Source organism: Prinia subflava, chromosome 9, assembly GCF_021018805.1.
Source record: "Prinia subflava isolate CZ2003 ecotype Zambia chromosome 9, Cam_Psub_1.2, whole genome shotgun sequence".
Classification (NCBI taxonomy): domain Eukaryota; kingdom Metazoa; phylum Chordata; class Aves; order Passeriformes; family Cisticolidae; genus Prinia; species Prinia subflava.
In genome coordinates, this window is record NC_086255.1 from 15296246 (window position 1) to 15313919 (window position 17674).

At 36.9% G+C, this 17674-nt stretch overlaps 1 protein-coding gene across 8 annotated transcripts in view; it reads right to left on the bottom strand.

Annotated features, from left to right (window-relative positions):
* Positions 1-1133: 1133 nt before the first annotated feature.
* The window catches only part of CPEB3 (cytoplasmic polyadenylation element binding protein 3), an 80010-nt gene continuing 63469 nt past the window's right edge, over positions 1134-17674 (bottom strand). For all 8 annotated transcript variants that reach the window (XM_063405588.1, XM_063405583.1, XM_063405582.1 and 5 more), the window contains exons 7-10: positions 12061-12179; positions 10649-10763; positions 7770-7951; positions 1134-4884 (exon numbers count right to left, since the gene is read on the bottom strand). In XM_063405588.1, the coding sequence (XP_063261658.1) occupies positions 4657-4884; positions 7770-7951; positions 10649-10763; positions 12061-12179 (644 nt within the window). In that variant the 3' untranslated portion in view covers positions 1134-4656. The remainder of the gene's footprint in view (positions 4885-7769; positions 7952-10648; positions 10764-12060; positions 12180-17674) is intronic.

The window sequence follows — 17674 nt, forward strand, 5'->3', positions numbered from 1 at the left end:
ATAGTGAAATCAGCAAAGTTATTTGCTAACTGCATATTTGCAATACAATTTGTTTTAGCCCATGCCTTGCTAGCAGGCTATAAAATACAAGCATGTCGGCAGAAATATAAGCATAAACTTTGTACCACTTAGCAGGAATTTTTTATTCCCTCTTCATTCCTTAATCTCCTTTGTTTGCAATTTGTGTACATTCCAACCAGTAGTACCTAATTTGAGTCTAAATTTTACTTCACTATTTGATCTAGTCTATACATTACTTACAGAACTGAACACACAGAGGATACACAATAGACCAACTCTGGGCACGTTTGTTCCCACAAGTCACGGACGAGCCACTCTAACACTCGAGCAGAAGTTAAGTCTAAAAGGTCATCGGCGACTTGTGGGAGCGAGAGTCTTGTCTAGAGAAAGTCATTGTGTGCCCTGTTTACGCAACACCAGTTTTAGTCTGGATTGTTTCAGGTGCCAGAACAGAGTCACTGGCTTCAGGAAGGGGTTTCTTCTGGCTGCATAGGGAAACAAAGGTGATGGAAATGGAGGTGGAAAGTGTTTTGATACTGGCTTTTGGTCTTGCCAATAGAAAAGAAAAAAGGGACAAAGACACGAGAGAGGCAGAGAAGAACGGAGAAAGACAAAGAAGCTGAACGGATGTTCAGACGTGGTGGCAATATGAGTTACTGCATTGCTACCAGGGGGTGGACAGAGAGTATTTTGCATTAACTTGGCAGCTCCCACCCACGTGGGGTGGCTGGGTTAGGAAACGCCGTGGGCACCGCCAGCCTGCGCCACGCTGCCACCGAGAAACGCATGCAGAGAGGGATTTGTGCAGGAGAGGGGCAATTTCGTTAAATAAATCACACGGTGGCAAAATACAATGGAGAATATATACTTTAGGAGGTTCAATCTAAGGCTATTGAAAAGAGAGTTTACTGAGTTCATGACAAGAAAAGTAATGAAGAATTATGCTGAATGGGCAGGGTCAAAAACCCATTGTTCGATAGATTTAGTTCCTTATAACGGCAATAGTATTTCATCAACACTGGTGGTGTATAAATCTAGACAGCGAACTGGTACTGTGACATCCCTATTATCTCCCTAAATCATTTTGATAAAGGAAAAGGCTTTTCAAAATATCACGTTTTTTCTGCTTCATTCTGTCATTTTATTGCCCAATTCTTTGTTACAATTTTCCAATCACTTTACATAACCAACCATTTTCATCATTGCCACACTATTGTAAACCACATCAGCAAGTTAATACATAAAGCTTTGCATTTCAAAAAACTAGACACTTTAGTAACAATATTACAAAGATTTTAGCTTCAAAAATAACTGAAAATGAAAAAAATAAACTTTTAAAGAATCAGCATCATAAAATTAATTTATTCCAAGTAAAAATACAAAATAATATTAATGACATTGACCAGATATGAAAGTCTCTCCCAGAAACAACTATATTAATGGTTGAGAAAGCACTCCTTAAAGAAAATACGAAATAAAAATGAAAAATATGTAAATATGTTTAATTTTTTTCTTAGCAAAAAATCTTTCTAAAAATAACAATGAAAATTTGTCTCAGTACAAAGGCTACATTACTATTGAAAAAATACCAGCATGAAGAAAAGGTACATATTTGACAGTAGAAAAATGATTTTAGTGAATCACAATGTCTAAAGTCTGCAATGAAAATAAATCTGCAATAAAGATTTATGCCTTTTTTCTTTTCATTTTTCTTTTTTTTTATACAAACAGTACAAACAGTATTGCACATAACAACAAATAGTCGAGGTTAGGTTAGCCTTCAAAAAAATCGACTAGTTCAAGTCTCACATCAGAAAAGGCCACAATAGGACCTGTTGTACCCAGGGGCTTCTTAGTCAAGTTGCAGTTCAGAACTCCATATTTTAAAAAATTACTTTTTTTTGAAGGACCCTCTTTTAATATAACATATTAACAACTCAGGGGCACATTCATTTACAAAACAAAAGGGAGCATGTCATAATTTAATAAACTAAAAAAAGTTCTCTTTAAAAAAATACAAACAGAAGAACTCTCACAATTCTGGTCAGTCGTGCATAATCACACTTGATTATAAATATACAAATTAAGGGAAAATATTTTTTCACCTTCTATTCACAACTTTCAGCACCAAATGGAGTTTGTGTTTACACCTGTTCTTTATGATGATTTTGTTTCAGATTTAATCCAACATTATGCTATATTGTACATTTTCCAGCTTCTCTCGCTCTCGCTCTCTTTCTCTCTGGGAGTATTTTTCTACATGAAAGAGGGGTATTTCTTCAAAAAGGTTTACTTCTTTCACATAATTAGGTAGACTTCTGTAGGTTAGCTATGATCTTTAATATTACAGTTATAAAGCTCTAACTTCTTCATTTTCAAAAAAACTCAAATAAGCATGAAAAAAATAAAGTTACCCATCTGTTAAATCATTTTTCTTGCAGAATTAAATTAATATATATTTTTCTGAATAAACTTACTTAGAAAATATCATTTTCTTTCCTATATTTCAAAATTGAGGTATTGCAAAAGATCATGTCAGTCAGAAAGCATGCCTTTTTCTTTAAAAAAAATCATCAGCCAACTGTTGAAAACTGTCTAGATACAAAAAGTAGTGCATAACAAAATGTCTTGTACAGATGAAAAAGAACAGAAAAGACACCTGGGCTGGGAAAAGCAATATCACAAAACCGCCCAGAAGTAACTTCAAAAGGGATAATTATAATAAGCATTTTAAACCAGTAAAAAACTATTTTTTTCTTTTTTTTTCTCCAAAAACAGAAAAAATCCTTTCAAAGCCAATACTTGCAACTAAACACTGGGATAACCAACTTACTAAATTAGACACAAAGAAGGACATCACAACAAACAAAACCCAGAACATTTAAATCTACTATGCGGTGTCATATCCAGTCAGATTGTCCCCAGAACTGCAAAAACAAAGGAGGAAAAAGAAAAAAAAAATAGTGTACACATTCTCACAATCATTAGTATACCAAGTGTGTTTATATTTATATGCTATCTGCAGCCCAATAGTTCATGCTAAAAAAATGTCCACTGTGTTAGCAGGTCTTAATTGTATTCAAGCTTCACAGGATACATCCAGGGATTAGAGAGATAACGCCACGTCCACAGAGCAGACATCTCACGTTACTTTTGTATGCAGACATTTCTTTAGCACCACTTTGTTACCTAACTTCCTTAAATGTGCCTAGGTTATTAGTTTGACAGACTATCTAATCGGTAGTGTATGTACGCCAGCATGAGCTCTTTGGTTTTCTGGACAAGGTCTGCAGCTACGTAAATGATGCAAGCATTAGGAGAGAGATTGTAACTAAGAGCTCATTTCTGTTTATGTACCTGTTATGAACTGTCAAAAATGTGTAATGTCAGATACAGAGGCTTTAACAGTTAAGTTTGATCACAGTACTAGACATAATCACTTTACTATATAAAATAAATTGCACGATATATAACAGAGCACCGCAAAGTACTTCATCTACCATCCACAATTTTTTTTAAGAATATCCTACAGCTAGTTTTTATATTTGTTGTAATATAGGTCATTCTGTAATGGGCTGATCCTAATTTCAGAAGCATTACATTTACTGAGGCATGCCTTCCTCCAGTCAGTAATCAATTTTTTTTGTTACTGAGCATTTTGTAGCCTACGTAAATTCATAATTTGTGCATTGTGGGCAGGTTTTATATTAGACATATATAAAATTTATTGCATGCAGCAACCTGATTAAGTAAACATGCAGTCAAAAAATATTGACCTTCCTTGGAAGCTTTTCTGTATGCTATACTGATCTCCTTTCAGCAGCCATCACTATTTTAATCACATATTCATTTTTAATTGATACCCTAGCCTGAATAGAGTATTATGGTATTAGTAATACCATTTTAATAGCAGCAAAAGCTATTGCAGCATACATTTACATAACACTAAAAGACCTAACAGAACAAAACAAAAAAACCCAACAAAACAGAACAAACAAACAAAAAAAAAAACCCTCAGCAAAACAAAAGAAAAAAGTCTGATCCAGCTTATGAGGTATCATCCTTACAAGTCAAAATCGAGAGCAACTAAAGGCTTATTTTCTTTAAGGGTTATTACTATTCTAAATGACCCAAACTAATGATTGCTGAATATCTGTTTAAGTTTTTGCTACATCTGCCACCTACTTGTGAATATTACCTTTGGTAAGTCATCTGCTAGGGGCAAGTCTAAATTTCTGAAAATAAGTGCATGCTCCAGTTTAAAAATAAAAATAATTATAATTACAATAAAAAAATCTTCATCACATACACATCAGCCCAGTGAAGGCTGATGAGAATGGCAGTCTACATAATGTCACTAGTGACAAGTCTTGTGTAGGAAATTAAGGTACCAAGCAGATGTTTGTGTGAATCAAAGTGCAAAATCAGTACAGTTACACTCTGCCGGTTTGTATTATACTGGACACTGAGTTCAGTAATGTGACTGTAAATAATAATAATAGTAATAAAAGACCCATATCTTCATTAAAGTCGAGGACGAATGCACAGATTTCCAGAACACTAAGCCCTGAGGCAGCGCTCTCTTTTCACTCAATTTTATTTACTCCAGTACTTCTTGCTGGGCGCGGCCGGGGTTCAGCTCCAGCGGAACGGGACGTGGCGGGGCCGGTCACCTCCCTCCTTTACCAGTGGTTTGTGGAACTCCCGCCCAGCACGGGAGTGTATGCTGGCCCAGCAGTATTCACAGTAATACTGCAAACAGGTAACATTGGCACAAAAGAATGGAGCAAATTTTCCACCACAGCGAGTGCCCTGGCATTCGTCACACATCTGATCATCCAGCACATATGGCTTCACTTCCACCTGCACCAGGGACAAGAAAATAACGGTAAGAATGTTTCATGGCTTTGCTAAGCATGAACACAAACCCCAGCATTTGAATTCTTTCTGGCTCTACTGAAGGGTTCCAACTGATGCAGGATTAACCCAAGAGGTTGGTATGTAAATTTTCATACCATCCACTTTACCTGTGGGTGCTTTCGTAACTATTCGACATCCCTTGGAAAAGTTGGGTGAGGGAAAGTACTAAGATAAGAGTACAGTAAAAAGCTCCAAGGATTTTCCACTAAAAAAACTTCAGGAATCTGAATGGAGTTGTTACAGGGGTTGACCATGAGAGCAGCATTTAGGAAGAAAACTTACAATGAAGAAAATTATATTTCTAAACTTCAGAGGTCTAATGAGTTTCAAAGGTTCTTTTCCACAGAAGAGGTTTTTTGTCTCTTTGGGATTTTTTGTGATTTGCAAAATGTAGGACCAGACTAGTAAGAGATTCCAATTAAACAAGATTAAATACTTTTGCATTAAATGCTGTCCACTTTGTTGGCAAAAATCACTATCTAGAGATTTTTAGCTCTTGAGGTGCAATAACATTTCATTGTAGTTCCAACTAGGGCCTTGCCATCAGTTACAAATAGTCTGGAGAGCTGCTGACTTTTGTCCTACACTCAGCTGTAAACAACTTGAGGCTGGAATGCCTTTTGTTTTTAAAGCCCTTGTGCCAAACACAGCAGGACTGATGCATGATTAGGCACTTGCAACAATGCTATTACAGACACTGAGTGTGTTCCTATGAATTGTGCCTACACATTTAAATTGAGTGTTCATTCATTCCAGGGAAATCATGAGTTCATGCATGTCTAATTCTTACGGCTCTCTGATGTTATTTATAAAGTAGTTTAAGTACAGTCAACTGCACTAAAAAAGACAGAAAAAATTGAAGTATACATTTATTATAAATAATTTTGCTGTAACTGTTCATGTGCCAGTCCAGCACCATTTGTATATTGCAAGGAAGACTCTACTAACAACACTCAAATACATACAGATTTAAAGAAACGTAGAATGAGATGTTAAGCTGAAAGACAAGAAACATTCTACAAAAAGCTTTATGCTGAATTTGCTTCAGCCCATCCTGATCACAGTTCAACAAATGTTACTCCTTTGAAGTAAACCTTATACAGTGAGTTACATTTCTTGCCTAAGCAACAGCTAGGGCTGCCAATCTATTTTTTAATTACACCCTGCTACTAGTATTGCATGGAACAAGTCTGAGTAACTGCCATTTTGCATATCAGATGCCATATCACTAAAATTAGAAGCATCGTGTAAAATAAAACATCACTGTCTCAAATGAAACTGGAAGAAAGCAGGTCCAATGTCCAGCACAGCTCTAGATCCCCACCTACTCAGATTTCCCAAGCATGAATTGGAAAGGTCTCAAACAGCCTCTTTTGCTCTCTCTCATCTTTTCTTGCATTGCTTACTAGTAAAAAAATTTTAAGAATGTTTGCTGTAAAGTTCAGGGATTTCAATCTATTAGATTTAAAAATTAAGATTTAAGAATTCATTAAGAGACTTCATACTTCTTCAAACTCACACAGAAATCTATTTCAAAAACAGATAAAAGGTAATTAAATGAACTTGAATTATCAGTCCACCAAGTGAAAAAGAACAGATTGATGAAAAAAATTACTGGGCAGTCATCTTTTGTGGCTTTAACCTAATGATTAGAAAGTACCCTCTAGCAAGCATGGCTGATATATAAATCTCAAAGGGTTCAATGTGTGATTAAGACTCCAAAAGTAATCTTCTCAATCTCTTTGTAAGATTTTTCAGAATCTAATGGACAGGAAATGTTTAGGAAAGCCTTGTCTTAGTTATGTAGTATGGTGTAAAGCACTATACAGAAATTGTTTGAGGACTTATAGATCTATGACCTCCTTGAAACTGCCTAAAAGTACAACTCAGATTTGTGAAGACAAAGTCAAAATAGTTTGAACTTTGCAGCTGTGTGGCTGCATACTGCACACAACAGACACACCCAATACCTGTTAAACTGACTTCTGAAGAAACCATTTACACTGGATTAAAGAAAAAACAAGCCAACCCTATCAGAAAAATACACAGCAGCAGTGCATGCTGTGTGTGCTTTTGAATAATTCTAAATGCAGAGCCCTCAAAAACATGGGTGTTGTTTGTATGTGTAATCAAGAGGTGGAGACAGAAGGTCTAAAGGAAAAAAATAATTTTGGAAAGTAAGTAATGCTTTTTTTTTAATGTGCTCAAGTCAAATTTCAGTGAATACTGTAACTCCACTCCATATTTGAAAAGCCCTTTAGGGATTTCACATGGACTGAACAAAACGATCTCATTTCTCCCCCTTCTGCCTATCAAGCATCTCTTAACATTTGGTTTGAGTTAAATAATTCTGAAGATTTTTGAGGTCAGCATCACCTATTTTACTTACAATAAACCTGTGCTTTAGGGACCTCAACTCTAGACCTACACTACTGACAGAAAATGGCCTAATAATAGCAAAACTGTCAGAAGCTATACAAACAGTCACTAAAATAAAAGCCACTGATGCACAAGAGGCTAAAGGACGTCTAAAGGACGAGAAAGAAACTGGGAAATGCTATGGAATTTGACCTACGGAATTCAAAAGAGAACCAAGGACAAACAAGCTTACAATTAAATGTTTTCTGTGTTTAGCACTAAACAGTTATTTAAGATGTTTAAAGTATTTTTTCATTCTGCTTTAGATGCTTAAACAAGCTTTTAAAAATTTGACAAATGTCATCTGAAGAACAGAACTTACAATGCTCTCCAGCACAATGCTAATGCAGGTTTCTTAAATACCTGTGCAGTTTGGTACCAAGCACTCTGCTGCATGCTCTTTTACTTACCCGTTTATCAATGTCATTGTGTTGGAGCTGGACAAAGCGAGCACTGATAGCAGCAATGTAGCTCTGCTGGTTGGAGAAAGCCACTCTGCCAGCACCTTTGGGGTACTTCAGCTCTGGGTCGGTATCAATGCCAGCATAGCAGACACCTCCATACAAACGGTCCATAATCATTGCCAATTCAACTGCAAGAAGTCAATTGTTAAATATAATGGATTTAGCATAAATAAGGGTGTTGCATTTGGGTTGTTGCATTTAAAAAAATACCATTTGCCTTATCAGATGTGTCTTCCAACGTCTAAAATTGCAAAGTGAAACACAGACTGAATCAATATTAAATTAATTACAGCAGAATATAAAGGCAAAACCCATATTCTGTAAAAAGTTGATGTGGCTGAAATGTGAAGAAAATGCAGAGTTATGCTGTTAAAGTAGGCATCAGATGAACAAGAATTTACAATATTGCATAATAAAACTCTGGTTTTACTTGGTAGGTTTTTTAATGCTAGTTTATACGTAAGATCACTTAGATTCCTGCTTTTAGAATCTGGTATTTTGCTCTAAGTACTAAGGTTCAAAAGATATCAAAGATGTGTTTCACATTGGAAACAAAAATCTGTGAAACATCTGAAGTTTCTGCAGCTAAAGCAAGCCTACACTTTAGGTGCATTTTAAATTAGTATTTTAGTAGAACATTATCTTGGTTGTGGATCTTTTAAAATGGTTTGTTGCTTTTTATGACACTAACAATAACTCTAAAGTAGTTATAAATATCATTCACAAAATCAGACAGGTTGAGTGCATGGCTGAGGACACAGAGAAAGAAAGTTAAGGAGAAGAACTGAGGGCATTCATAAGTAAAGAGGCTGAAGAAAGCAGGAAGAGCCATGTAAATTGTGCAAGGTTGTACGGCCACTGAGCCAAGCTCTCTGTACCTCACAGGCCCACAGACTTGTGAGATGGACTGAGCAAGACCTGAGACCTGTACAGGCCCTGCCAAGCCAGCCATTTTCTAGTGCTAAAGTGTGAAAACACTTTCTGTAGCAAGTTACCATTTAACTACCCAAAACAAAATTAAACCCCATGAATGCTAAATATTTAACTTCTCGTAGTTCTGACAAAATTCTGATTAGTAAATTGAATAGGTCTATGTGTTTGTATAAATCTGTGTGCAGGGAAGACCATATGCTAATTTGTCCATTTGCAACAAGCCAACAACAACATTCTACCAAACCAGGTAATACTTTTGCTCCAAAGAGTAAGGAACAACTACCAGCATAATGCAGTGATTAATTGATTCTTCTGCTTTCTAATGATTTGGAATGATCACTTGGGTAGTGATCTCAAAAAGTGACAGTACAGAATAAACATAACAAACACAATTAAAATAGTGGTTCCACTAAGTTACTCTTGCCAATAGAGAAAGAATATATAGGATTCCAGGGCAAGGAAACCAGGCAGTGTTCAAATAGGAAAAACTTCTGCATCTGATCTTTAAAGCTGCAAACAAGAAGAAATGGAAACTTTGTCTGCTTTGGAGAAGTTACCTATTTAAAGGCATCAGTTTTCAAATGTAATGCATTTCCAATGTGCTCTATGACAGGCCAAATGGCACGCAGTTTTATAAAGGCTATCATTAGGAATGAGCTAATGTTTAATTGTCACTATTTACATAACTACCACCTTACAATTGGGCCTTATTTTAAGATGGTGAGGAAAGTGAAAGCTGCCAAGAAACCTGGAATAAGAGAAATCTTACTGTCAGCAATGGCTGGGGGACGTTGGTACAGCTTCCCAAAAGATTTAGCATTAGGCAAAAGATAAAGTGAACTCAGCTGAAGTCCCAGTGGGGGCTGGAAAGTGGCTGCTGAAGGAAACTGAGGGCTACAAGGAACATCTTTCTTCCAGACAGTGACTGAGAGGCCTGGTCTACTACAGTTTTCCAGGATTAGGATTAGGATTACGCTTGAGAGGACGAGACAAACCATGCAGCTGCCTTGGAGTGAGGATGGAAAGGGAGTATCAACAGAAGTCAGGGCTGCCAAAAGATCTGGCTAGAAGAAATGTTTTAAATTGCTTCATGACTTTGTTGTTGGCTCACCAAAACTGTCAGGATTAGAAGAAAGCAATGAGGGTTGAGCTACAACTGGGAGCAGTGCTCAAAAGGGGCCTTCAAAACAAAATGAGGACTGCCAGGAGTCCTGGGCTGGGATAAATCCTTCCTCTGGCCAAAAGCTAAGGAGTCATGTCTATGGCTCAGCAAATAAAAGCGAAGAAAAAGAGCTAAGGGTGAAGAAAAAAAAATGGAGGGAAAGAAGCTACGTTAGGAGTAAGTCTGGAAAATGGTCTTGCCATGTGAGGCCAACAAGAGACCTGGGCTGGGAGAAATTTTTCTGCCCAGTGGACAACAGCTGAGAGGCCAAGTCCATAGCTCCATGGAAGAGTTAAGGTAAGGGTTGAATAAGTGAAACAGAAATCATAGAGCTGAGGTTGGAATTGGTTTGGAAAGGGTCTGGGAGAAGGGTCTGGTATTTGTCTTCTTGTCAAAGGCAAGGGAAACTTGTCTGCACCTCAGCAAACAAATCAGGGTTCGGATTAAGATGGTCTACACTATATTACAAAAAATCAGCCAAGTTCTAGGATATTATGCAAAGCTGGGGAAAACTCTTTCTACTGGTAATCCTAATTAGTAATCTGTTTAAAAGGAAAAAAAATGTTCACTTTTTGTATTTTGTAAAGAGGAAGATACTCCTTGTCTTAGAAAGCAAGCTGTGATTTTTGGAAAATACAGGGTCCATTTTCTGATCTTTTACAGATACTATTTATCTTTCCTCATCTTTTCTACTTCATCTGTACATGTCCCACATTTTCCTTCTACTCACCAGCTCGGAGAGGCCGTGGAACTCCTCCAACAAAGATTGTTTTTCTTGGATCCAAAGGCTGAGACCCATCCATCACAAAGTCACTGTCACTTAGGTTCCAAGGTCGAATTTGCACCTGTATTAAGGATCACTTTTAGCAGAGGAACTTGGCCACTTAATTAAAATTAAGAAAAACCTGCCAAATCCTCCTATAATTAGAAACAAAACACATTAACTTTTCAGAAGGAGTAAGTTGCTTTTATAGGAATGAAGACAATTTGAGAAGGTACCTTGTCCAAGTATCTGGAAGAAGGGGGACAACACATTTACCACCTCTAGAGGCCAGGCTTGAGTTAAATCTCCTCACCAACTCCTACGCTCATTAATTCCCTGCGCCTAATTGCCATCACAGGAAGAACCTCATGAAAGGACTTTCAGAACATTTTACCATGTATGTGCAATTACAGTCGCAGTTTGGGCTTCTGGCTTTCCTGAAATCACATACAGTGATCCACAAATTTAAAAGCACTGTTATGAGCTGATAAAATTCATTTCTGTGCTTGCATACAAAAGGAATTTGTATAATATGTGAATGCACATTTCTAGTGAGCAGCAAGCAACACAGCTGATAAGAAATCTTTAGATTCCACAAAAAAAGACCTGCTCAGAAGTTATTTAGATAAAGCTGCTCATCAATCCATTTTTTGATCCATTTGAGTCACACAAGTCTGCTCACTGTGCTGCAGTCCTGGGTTGTTCATTTACCTCCGCAAGATTTTTAATAGTACAAGACAGCATAATTTTTCTTATTTTTCTGCAGTTTTCACCTCATTTGTATTATCTCCATAGGCACAAAAAGCGACCAGCATTAAAGAATGTTAGAGATGTGAACAATAAAAACAGGTTCTTGTATGTCTTCTACTCTGCTATAGCTGTCTGCAGTAGTTGATTTTACCCCACAGTTTCTATAAGGTAAATGAGGCCTAAATTATATATTGATTAGCTACTGAATGAATAAAAAATAATTAATAAACCTAACTAAATACAGAGGATACTTGATGCTATCTGGATCTTAATATGGCAGGGTTAAATTTCTTCATTTCATCACATAAGGGTTTATTCCTCTCAAATCAAACAGATGAAAAATTACCATTCCATTGTTTTACAGCTAACACTGCAAAAGGATGCACACTCCTGAAGCATACCAGGAGAACCAAATATAAAGTTAATGGAACATGGCGTTTATCAGAAAGAAGCAAATGTTAAAACCATGTTATGCTGATACAGGAAGTCAATTCAATGTAACAGCAAGGTCAGAAATAGGAAATGACAAGTAATTAACTCTAAGTTATTTTCTATTTATTTATTAACTGAAAAGAGTAACAGCAAATGGGTTAGCAACCAGCATAACTGTCATGGCATAAGCTACTCACCGGTTTATCCTTGATTGTGGGACTTGACACACACAGGTAAAGTTTTCCATCTTCTTCCAGACAGGCATCTATCAGAGCTTGTACAGAGCTTTCTTCCTGGAACAGCAGAAAGGCGTAACCTTGGAAAGGATAAGGGCACAAGAAAGAAAAGTAACAGATTAATTTATAGAGCCTTTTTTAAACAAACAAGCCAGAGAAGTGGGTAAAATACACAAATTACAAATAAATGTTAAGGCTGGTGGTTTGTTTTCATAAATTAAATTCACTGACCATATCCCCACATTACAGATCCCCACAGTACTAATTTCAGAATAGACACAGAAGTATTTGCTGTATCTGAGGATGTTTATTTGATTAATTAATGGTTCTGAGCAGTGAGAATGCAGGCTGGTGAATGAGAGTTTCTATTATCCAACTGTATTGGAGCTATTTACCAGTGGTATCTGCTGGTATCAGTGAATAACATCTTACAGTGGAGGCACAAAATGTCTATTTACTATATACAATTAATAAATTCGAGAAGAGAGGGCTAAGAAAGTGGGCAGGTAAACAGAAAAAAATTCTATGCATACACACTTAAATGTGAAAAAAATGTTCACTAAAAACAGTAAGCTCAGTGAAAAAGAAGAACATGCTTTGTGCTTTCTTATTAATAAAAGACCTGCTGTTGTTATATTAAATAAAGCAATTCAAAAGAAAGAAGAAAGTCTACTAAAATTGTTTCATGTGATTCAGAGTTTTAGGACTTTAAATTAGCACTAAACCTAAGTACTTAGCACTCAGTGCTCTGCTGAATGCAACTACCAAGAAAACTTTCTTGAGTTCTATTTCATGTTGTTAAATGTGCATGAAGAGTTGACCCAAGCAGCCCACGCTTCTGCTACCCGAGAAGTGAAACCAGTCCAGCACTCTCTGCACGCAGCAAAGCCAGGTAACACCAGGCTGCTGACCACTGGAGCTGCCTGGCTGAGAGGACTCCCATGGAGCAGGCACTGCTCCTCTGCTCCACAATCACTACAGCACAGTTTTCTCAATGTGAGCACACTGGGTGTGACCTCTGTCATTTGCTGCTTCTGTGTCTGTTTTCAGGGGCATCTCTGGGTCATAGTGAGAGGTTACAGCTGTGGTAGTTGGAGGTGACCACCCTTTTGGGGTACAGTAAATGGTATCATCATTTCCCAAGCAGTTAAAGTTAACCAAACTTGCTGTTCTTCTCTGGTTGCTAAATCAGAAGAGCAGCCAAGTTGGCGAGGTTTCAGTTTTCTAACCTGGGGCTAGAGCCTGCCATGAAGTTCAGTGAGGTAAAAGCTCCTCACTTCTCTAGACCTCTATGAATAAACCCTTCTCCTGCTGCGAGGTCCACAAGGATCCACCAAAGACAGAGGCTGTTCACAGAGCAGCCTTGTGCTGACCTAGGAAAGGAGGAGGCTGGACTAGCATGACATGATGTCCAGCACCACTTCAAAATCTGGAAACTGCACATCTATTCCTACCATTCAAGGACTTCTGGTACTGAAGATTACACAAAAACGAAAAATAAAGAACAGAACTTCAGATAATATCAGGATCATAGAAGCTGATATGGACAAGAAAGATACCTGCCAAAGTTAAAGGTGTTTTTACTCATTTTCTAGAATCACATATGGATGTAAAAGCCTTAAATTCAGAAAGGTGTAGCTTTTCCCCATGAGCAGTTCTGGGCATTGCTACTACTGAAGACTTACCCTCTTCATCACAATGCCACTGTTCAGAGCTGCATCTACTTATTCATCCAGGAAAACATGTGCTTCCATGGATGCACTTCATTTGATTGGAACTCCATAGTAGAAGATGCACTTTGAATTCAGGTTCCAGTATAAAAAAATTAAATTGAAAAATACCCGTGCCAAAATTGGCACTGAATAAAGAATTATCACACACTAGGTGCAGTTTAGCAGATGCTGAAAGTTGCTTCAAATTCCCCAGCATCATGTGCTTCAGCATATTCTCCTACCTGTGCTTCACAAATATATCACTTTAAAAATTACCCATTTTTTCTCAAGAAGTAAAATATTTGATAAACCTCAACATTTTAATGCTCTGTGGAAGAATTTATGAAGCAAACATAGGAGATCCTCGACCCTGAGCTCCGAGATTCATTATGGGAAGCAGTGTAAGAACTGAGCTCCTCTGTACATGTCCTATTCTGACATTCAAACAGTGACACAATTTCCATATGAAAGGGTAATTTTGTCCAGTTGCTCTAATTTCAGTTAACCTTGCTGAGAATAAACTGGAGAATCTGGCATATACACTGTGTCCCACAAGCTTGAAACAAGGTTGCCATTTGAAACGCAAGATACACTTGGAACTAAAGTTGTTACAGTTTGGCAAAAGCATTTTGGCATAAACCAGCCTACAAAGTCAGGAAAAAAATCTCTATTTCAATTAATACCAACATTGGTATATCTTCTCTAATGATGGGACCTTTCTGTGTTACTGAAAGCACAGCTTGTGTAAGGCTTCAGTGACCTCTCCTCAAAACAACATGCTAGATGGAAAGCATATTCAGGTGCCTATTCTGCCTTTCTAATAAAAGAAGATCTTGATATTCATACTTTTATGTTAAAAGCTGGCATGTTGGTACAAATTACAGGCAGTCATACTGGAGTTTTAGCCAGTAGTGCATTATGCATGTACTCTGCCCATCCTTCCTCAATGTTATTAACTGCAAAGACCTACCCATATACCTTCATTAGGGCAGAATGTGCATTATATGTATTAGGCATGTGAGAGAAAATAAACTTACTGGCCCTGTGGACACCACTCAGCTTAGCAAGCCACAGCTTGCAGAGCTTACAGAAAAGACCTAAGTATTTCTCAAGAGTTAAAGATTATCCAGCTTCATGCCTGCCATGGCTCATCGGAAAAAACCTGACTGCATTTCACAGCGTTTATGAAAAGAGCATGTTTAAAAAAGAAAAGGTTTTCTTTTATTCTTCTGAATCTGGTAACACCTTTCTTTTACAGCTCCATGGTTAGGCACAGCTTGGTGGAGTAAAAGGAAATCACCAACTGTGTTTTGTAACCCATAGGAGAAGGTAGGAACAAAGTTTTTATATTAGAATTTTTATACTCTGTTCAGTTTAAGAGATTAATTGCAAACATCATGAGAGTAAAGGTTGTCTGGACAATCTCTAGTTATTTAGTGGTAAAGGCTTATTTCAGGAAAGTATTAATGGAGTAACAGCACAGTTCTCTCACTTAATGAAGTCCAGAGTGGATTGAGTTTAATCACAAGTTTTTCTTTGGAATTTCAGTTAATTGTAAATTAGTTCCATTTTATTATAATAACTGAATTAGTTATTTAACATTTTAAATTAGTTATTTAACATTTTATGCTCAACTTGTGACTACTCAAAGTAATTAATAATTTAGTTCTTGCATTTGAGAACAACAGTAGATAAACTGTTGTTGAAATGCATCAACCATGAGCTGAATCTTCTGGTACAAGGCCAGCATTTTGGCATGCAAATGTTACATAGCCAACAGGGAAGGATTAACCTATTTCTGGTCCCTAGAATCTGGGCTCTTTTCAAACAAAGTGAAATACTGTAATGCAGAGTTCAATAAGGTCAACGAGTATTTGAATCTCCATGTCACGTGTCTGCATATCAGCTACTGATTTTACATGTAATTGATCTGAAATCCATACTTCCCAAAATTCAGCCCACTTGCCAAATCACATACAAGAATCGTAATCCAAGGATCACCTGTTTTCAGTTTTATAACACTGAGGCTGAGTGGCAGAATTAAGAGAATGAAGGGAACAACTTCCTCTTTACATTGTGCACAGCAAGTCAGAAGAGCCTGAGGGTACTCACATGCATTGATTTCATCTGCAAAAGGGAGGGACTACTTGAAACAGGCTGAGCTACCTTCGAAGCACATCTTTCAGCCATTTAGACTGTGTCATTTCGGATGATTTTTCAGCTACAGGATTGCAATAAAATCTACCATTGACCTCAGATTTCTTATAAAAGTATTTCAATATATAAATCCAGCTCATATTATGTAAAAAAATGGATGGAGTTAAAATGGCAAAGAAAATTAATGTTCTAGTCTCTTTTCTTTAGGGTTAATGTTAGATGGTTGAGATAGCTACCTCAAAGAATAGATTTAAATAGACGTAACTTTTCATGAAATATATATTTCACTTTCTTTTTTTCTCTTTCTTTAACTAGGTTTTAAAAATAGTTTTGAACTGGATTCTGGTTGTATTTACGAGAACTTTTAGAATAAAGTTGTTTTAAAAGCCCACAGGAAAGGAACATTTAGAAACAGTGTGAACCAAATTTCTAAATCAGTTAATGTGATGACAAGGGTCATTGTTCAAAGTCACCTTAGTAATCTTATTAGAAGATGCTTTGAACATGAATAAAACACATTTCTAAATCCAAAGATGAAACGACTATTAAAAATTAAACTCATTTTTGAAAAATAAAAATCCGAGGTGTTAGAGAAACTGCAGACTTTCCTTTAAACATTGCAGTGACATGACTGCATTTTCAAAAAACTTCAAAGGCTTTAAATACTTAAGAAACCTCAAAATAGAAAAGGCTGTAATCTCACTTAGCTACTGCGGAAGAGTGAAATTATGTATTAGTCAGGGCTGCAAAGATTAATTTCTTTCAGTGGGTCTAATTTTATATGGCAGTGTTTGACCCTGTCAGCTGATTCTTTTCTCTAAAAAACAAAGGTGCATAAGAAATAGGAACAGTCTAGAATCTTACAGTGACTCTTCTATTTCTGTACATTCACATTTTTACATGTTTTTCATGAATACCAGACTAAGTCTGGCTGGTGTGATATGTAAGAAATTCCTCATGTGCCGCATTACAGACAGGTACTGGGGAAAGGCTTGTTTGATTTTAATTAAAGGATTGTACTCCATAGCCTCAGTTACATTGAAAAATAATTGGGTCCTGAATCTTAATAGCAATAAAATGAAGCATACATGTCAAATGAAGACAGGAGACATAAGAAGAAAAGGCAGCAATGGAGTGGATCAGAGAGAAGAGCTGAATGAACACTGAGGTTCTGTATCAGTAGCTTCTGTAAAATAAATTGCATGTCTTCATAATTCCAGTCTTAGCACTAAATAGCCCACATCATGAGATCACCAAAATAATTCAAACTAACAGTTAACCATTACTAATAATGGTCTTACCATATCACAAATAACAGAGAAAACAGAAACCTTCCATTTTGTCATAAATATTACGGAGCGTTTTTCTCCACTTCCATTTAAGTGGAAGAAGAAACCAAATCCACCCACAGAACCTTTGCTTTCTGCAGATGCATTATTTGTGGGACATGGGAGAGGTGCCTCAATGTTTCCTCAGTAGAAAGGACAACGTTTCTGTAGTGCTGCAGTAAATACATACAGCTAAAGATTTATAAAGTCTTCTCAGTTCCAAAACATGTCATGAAGCAAAAAGGATTTTCTAGTCATCATGACTTTACTTTCACCACTTATGGGTAAAAAAGCCCCCAAAGAACAGTACACATATGCCATCTCAGTTTGTCCTGTAGTAAAAATACTCCCACCCACCTGTATTTAAAAAGAAAAGTC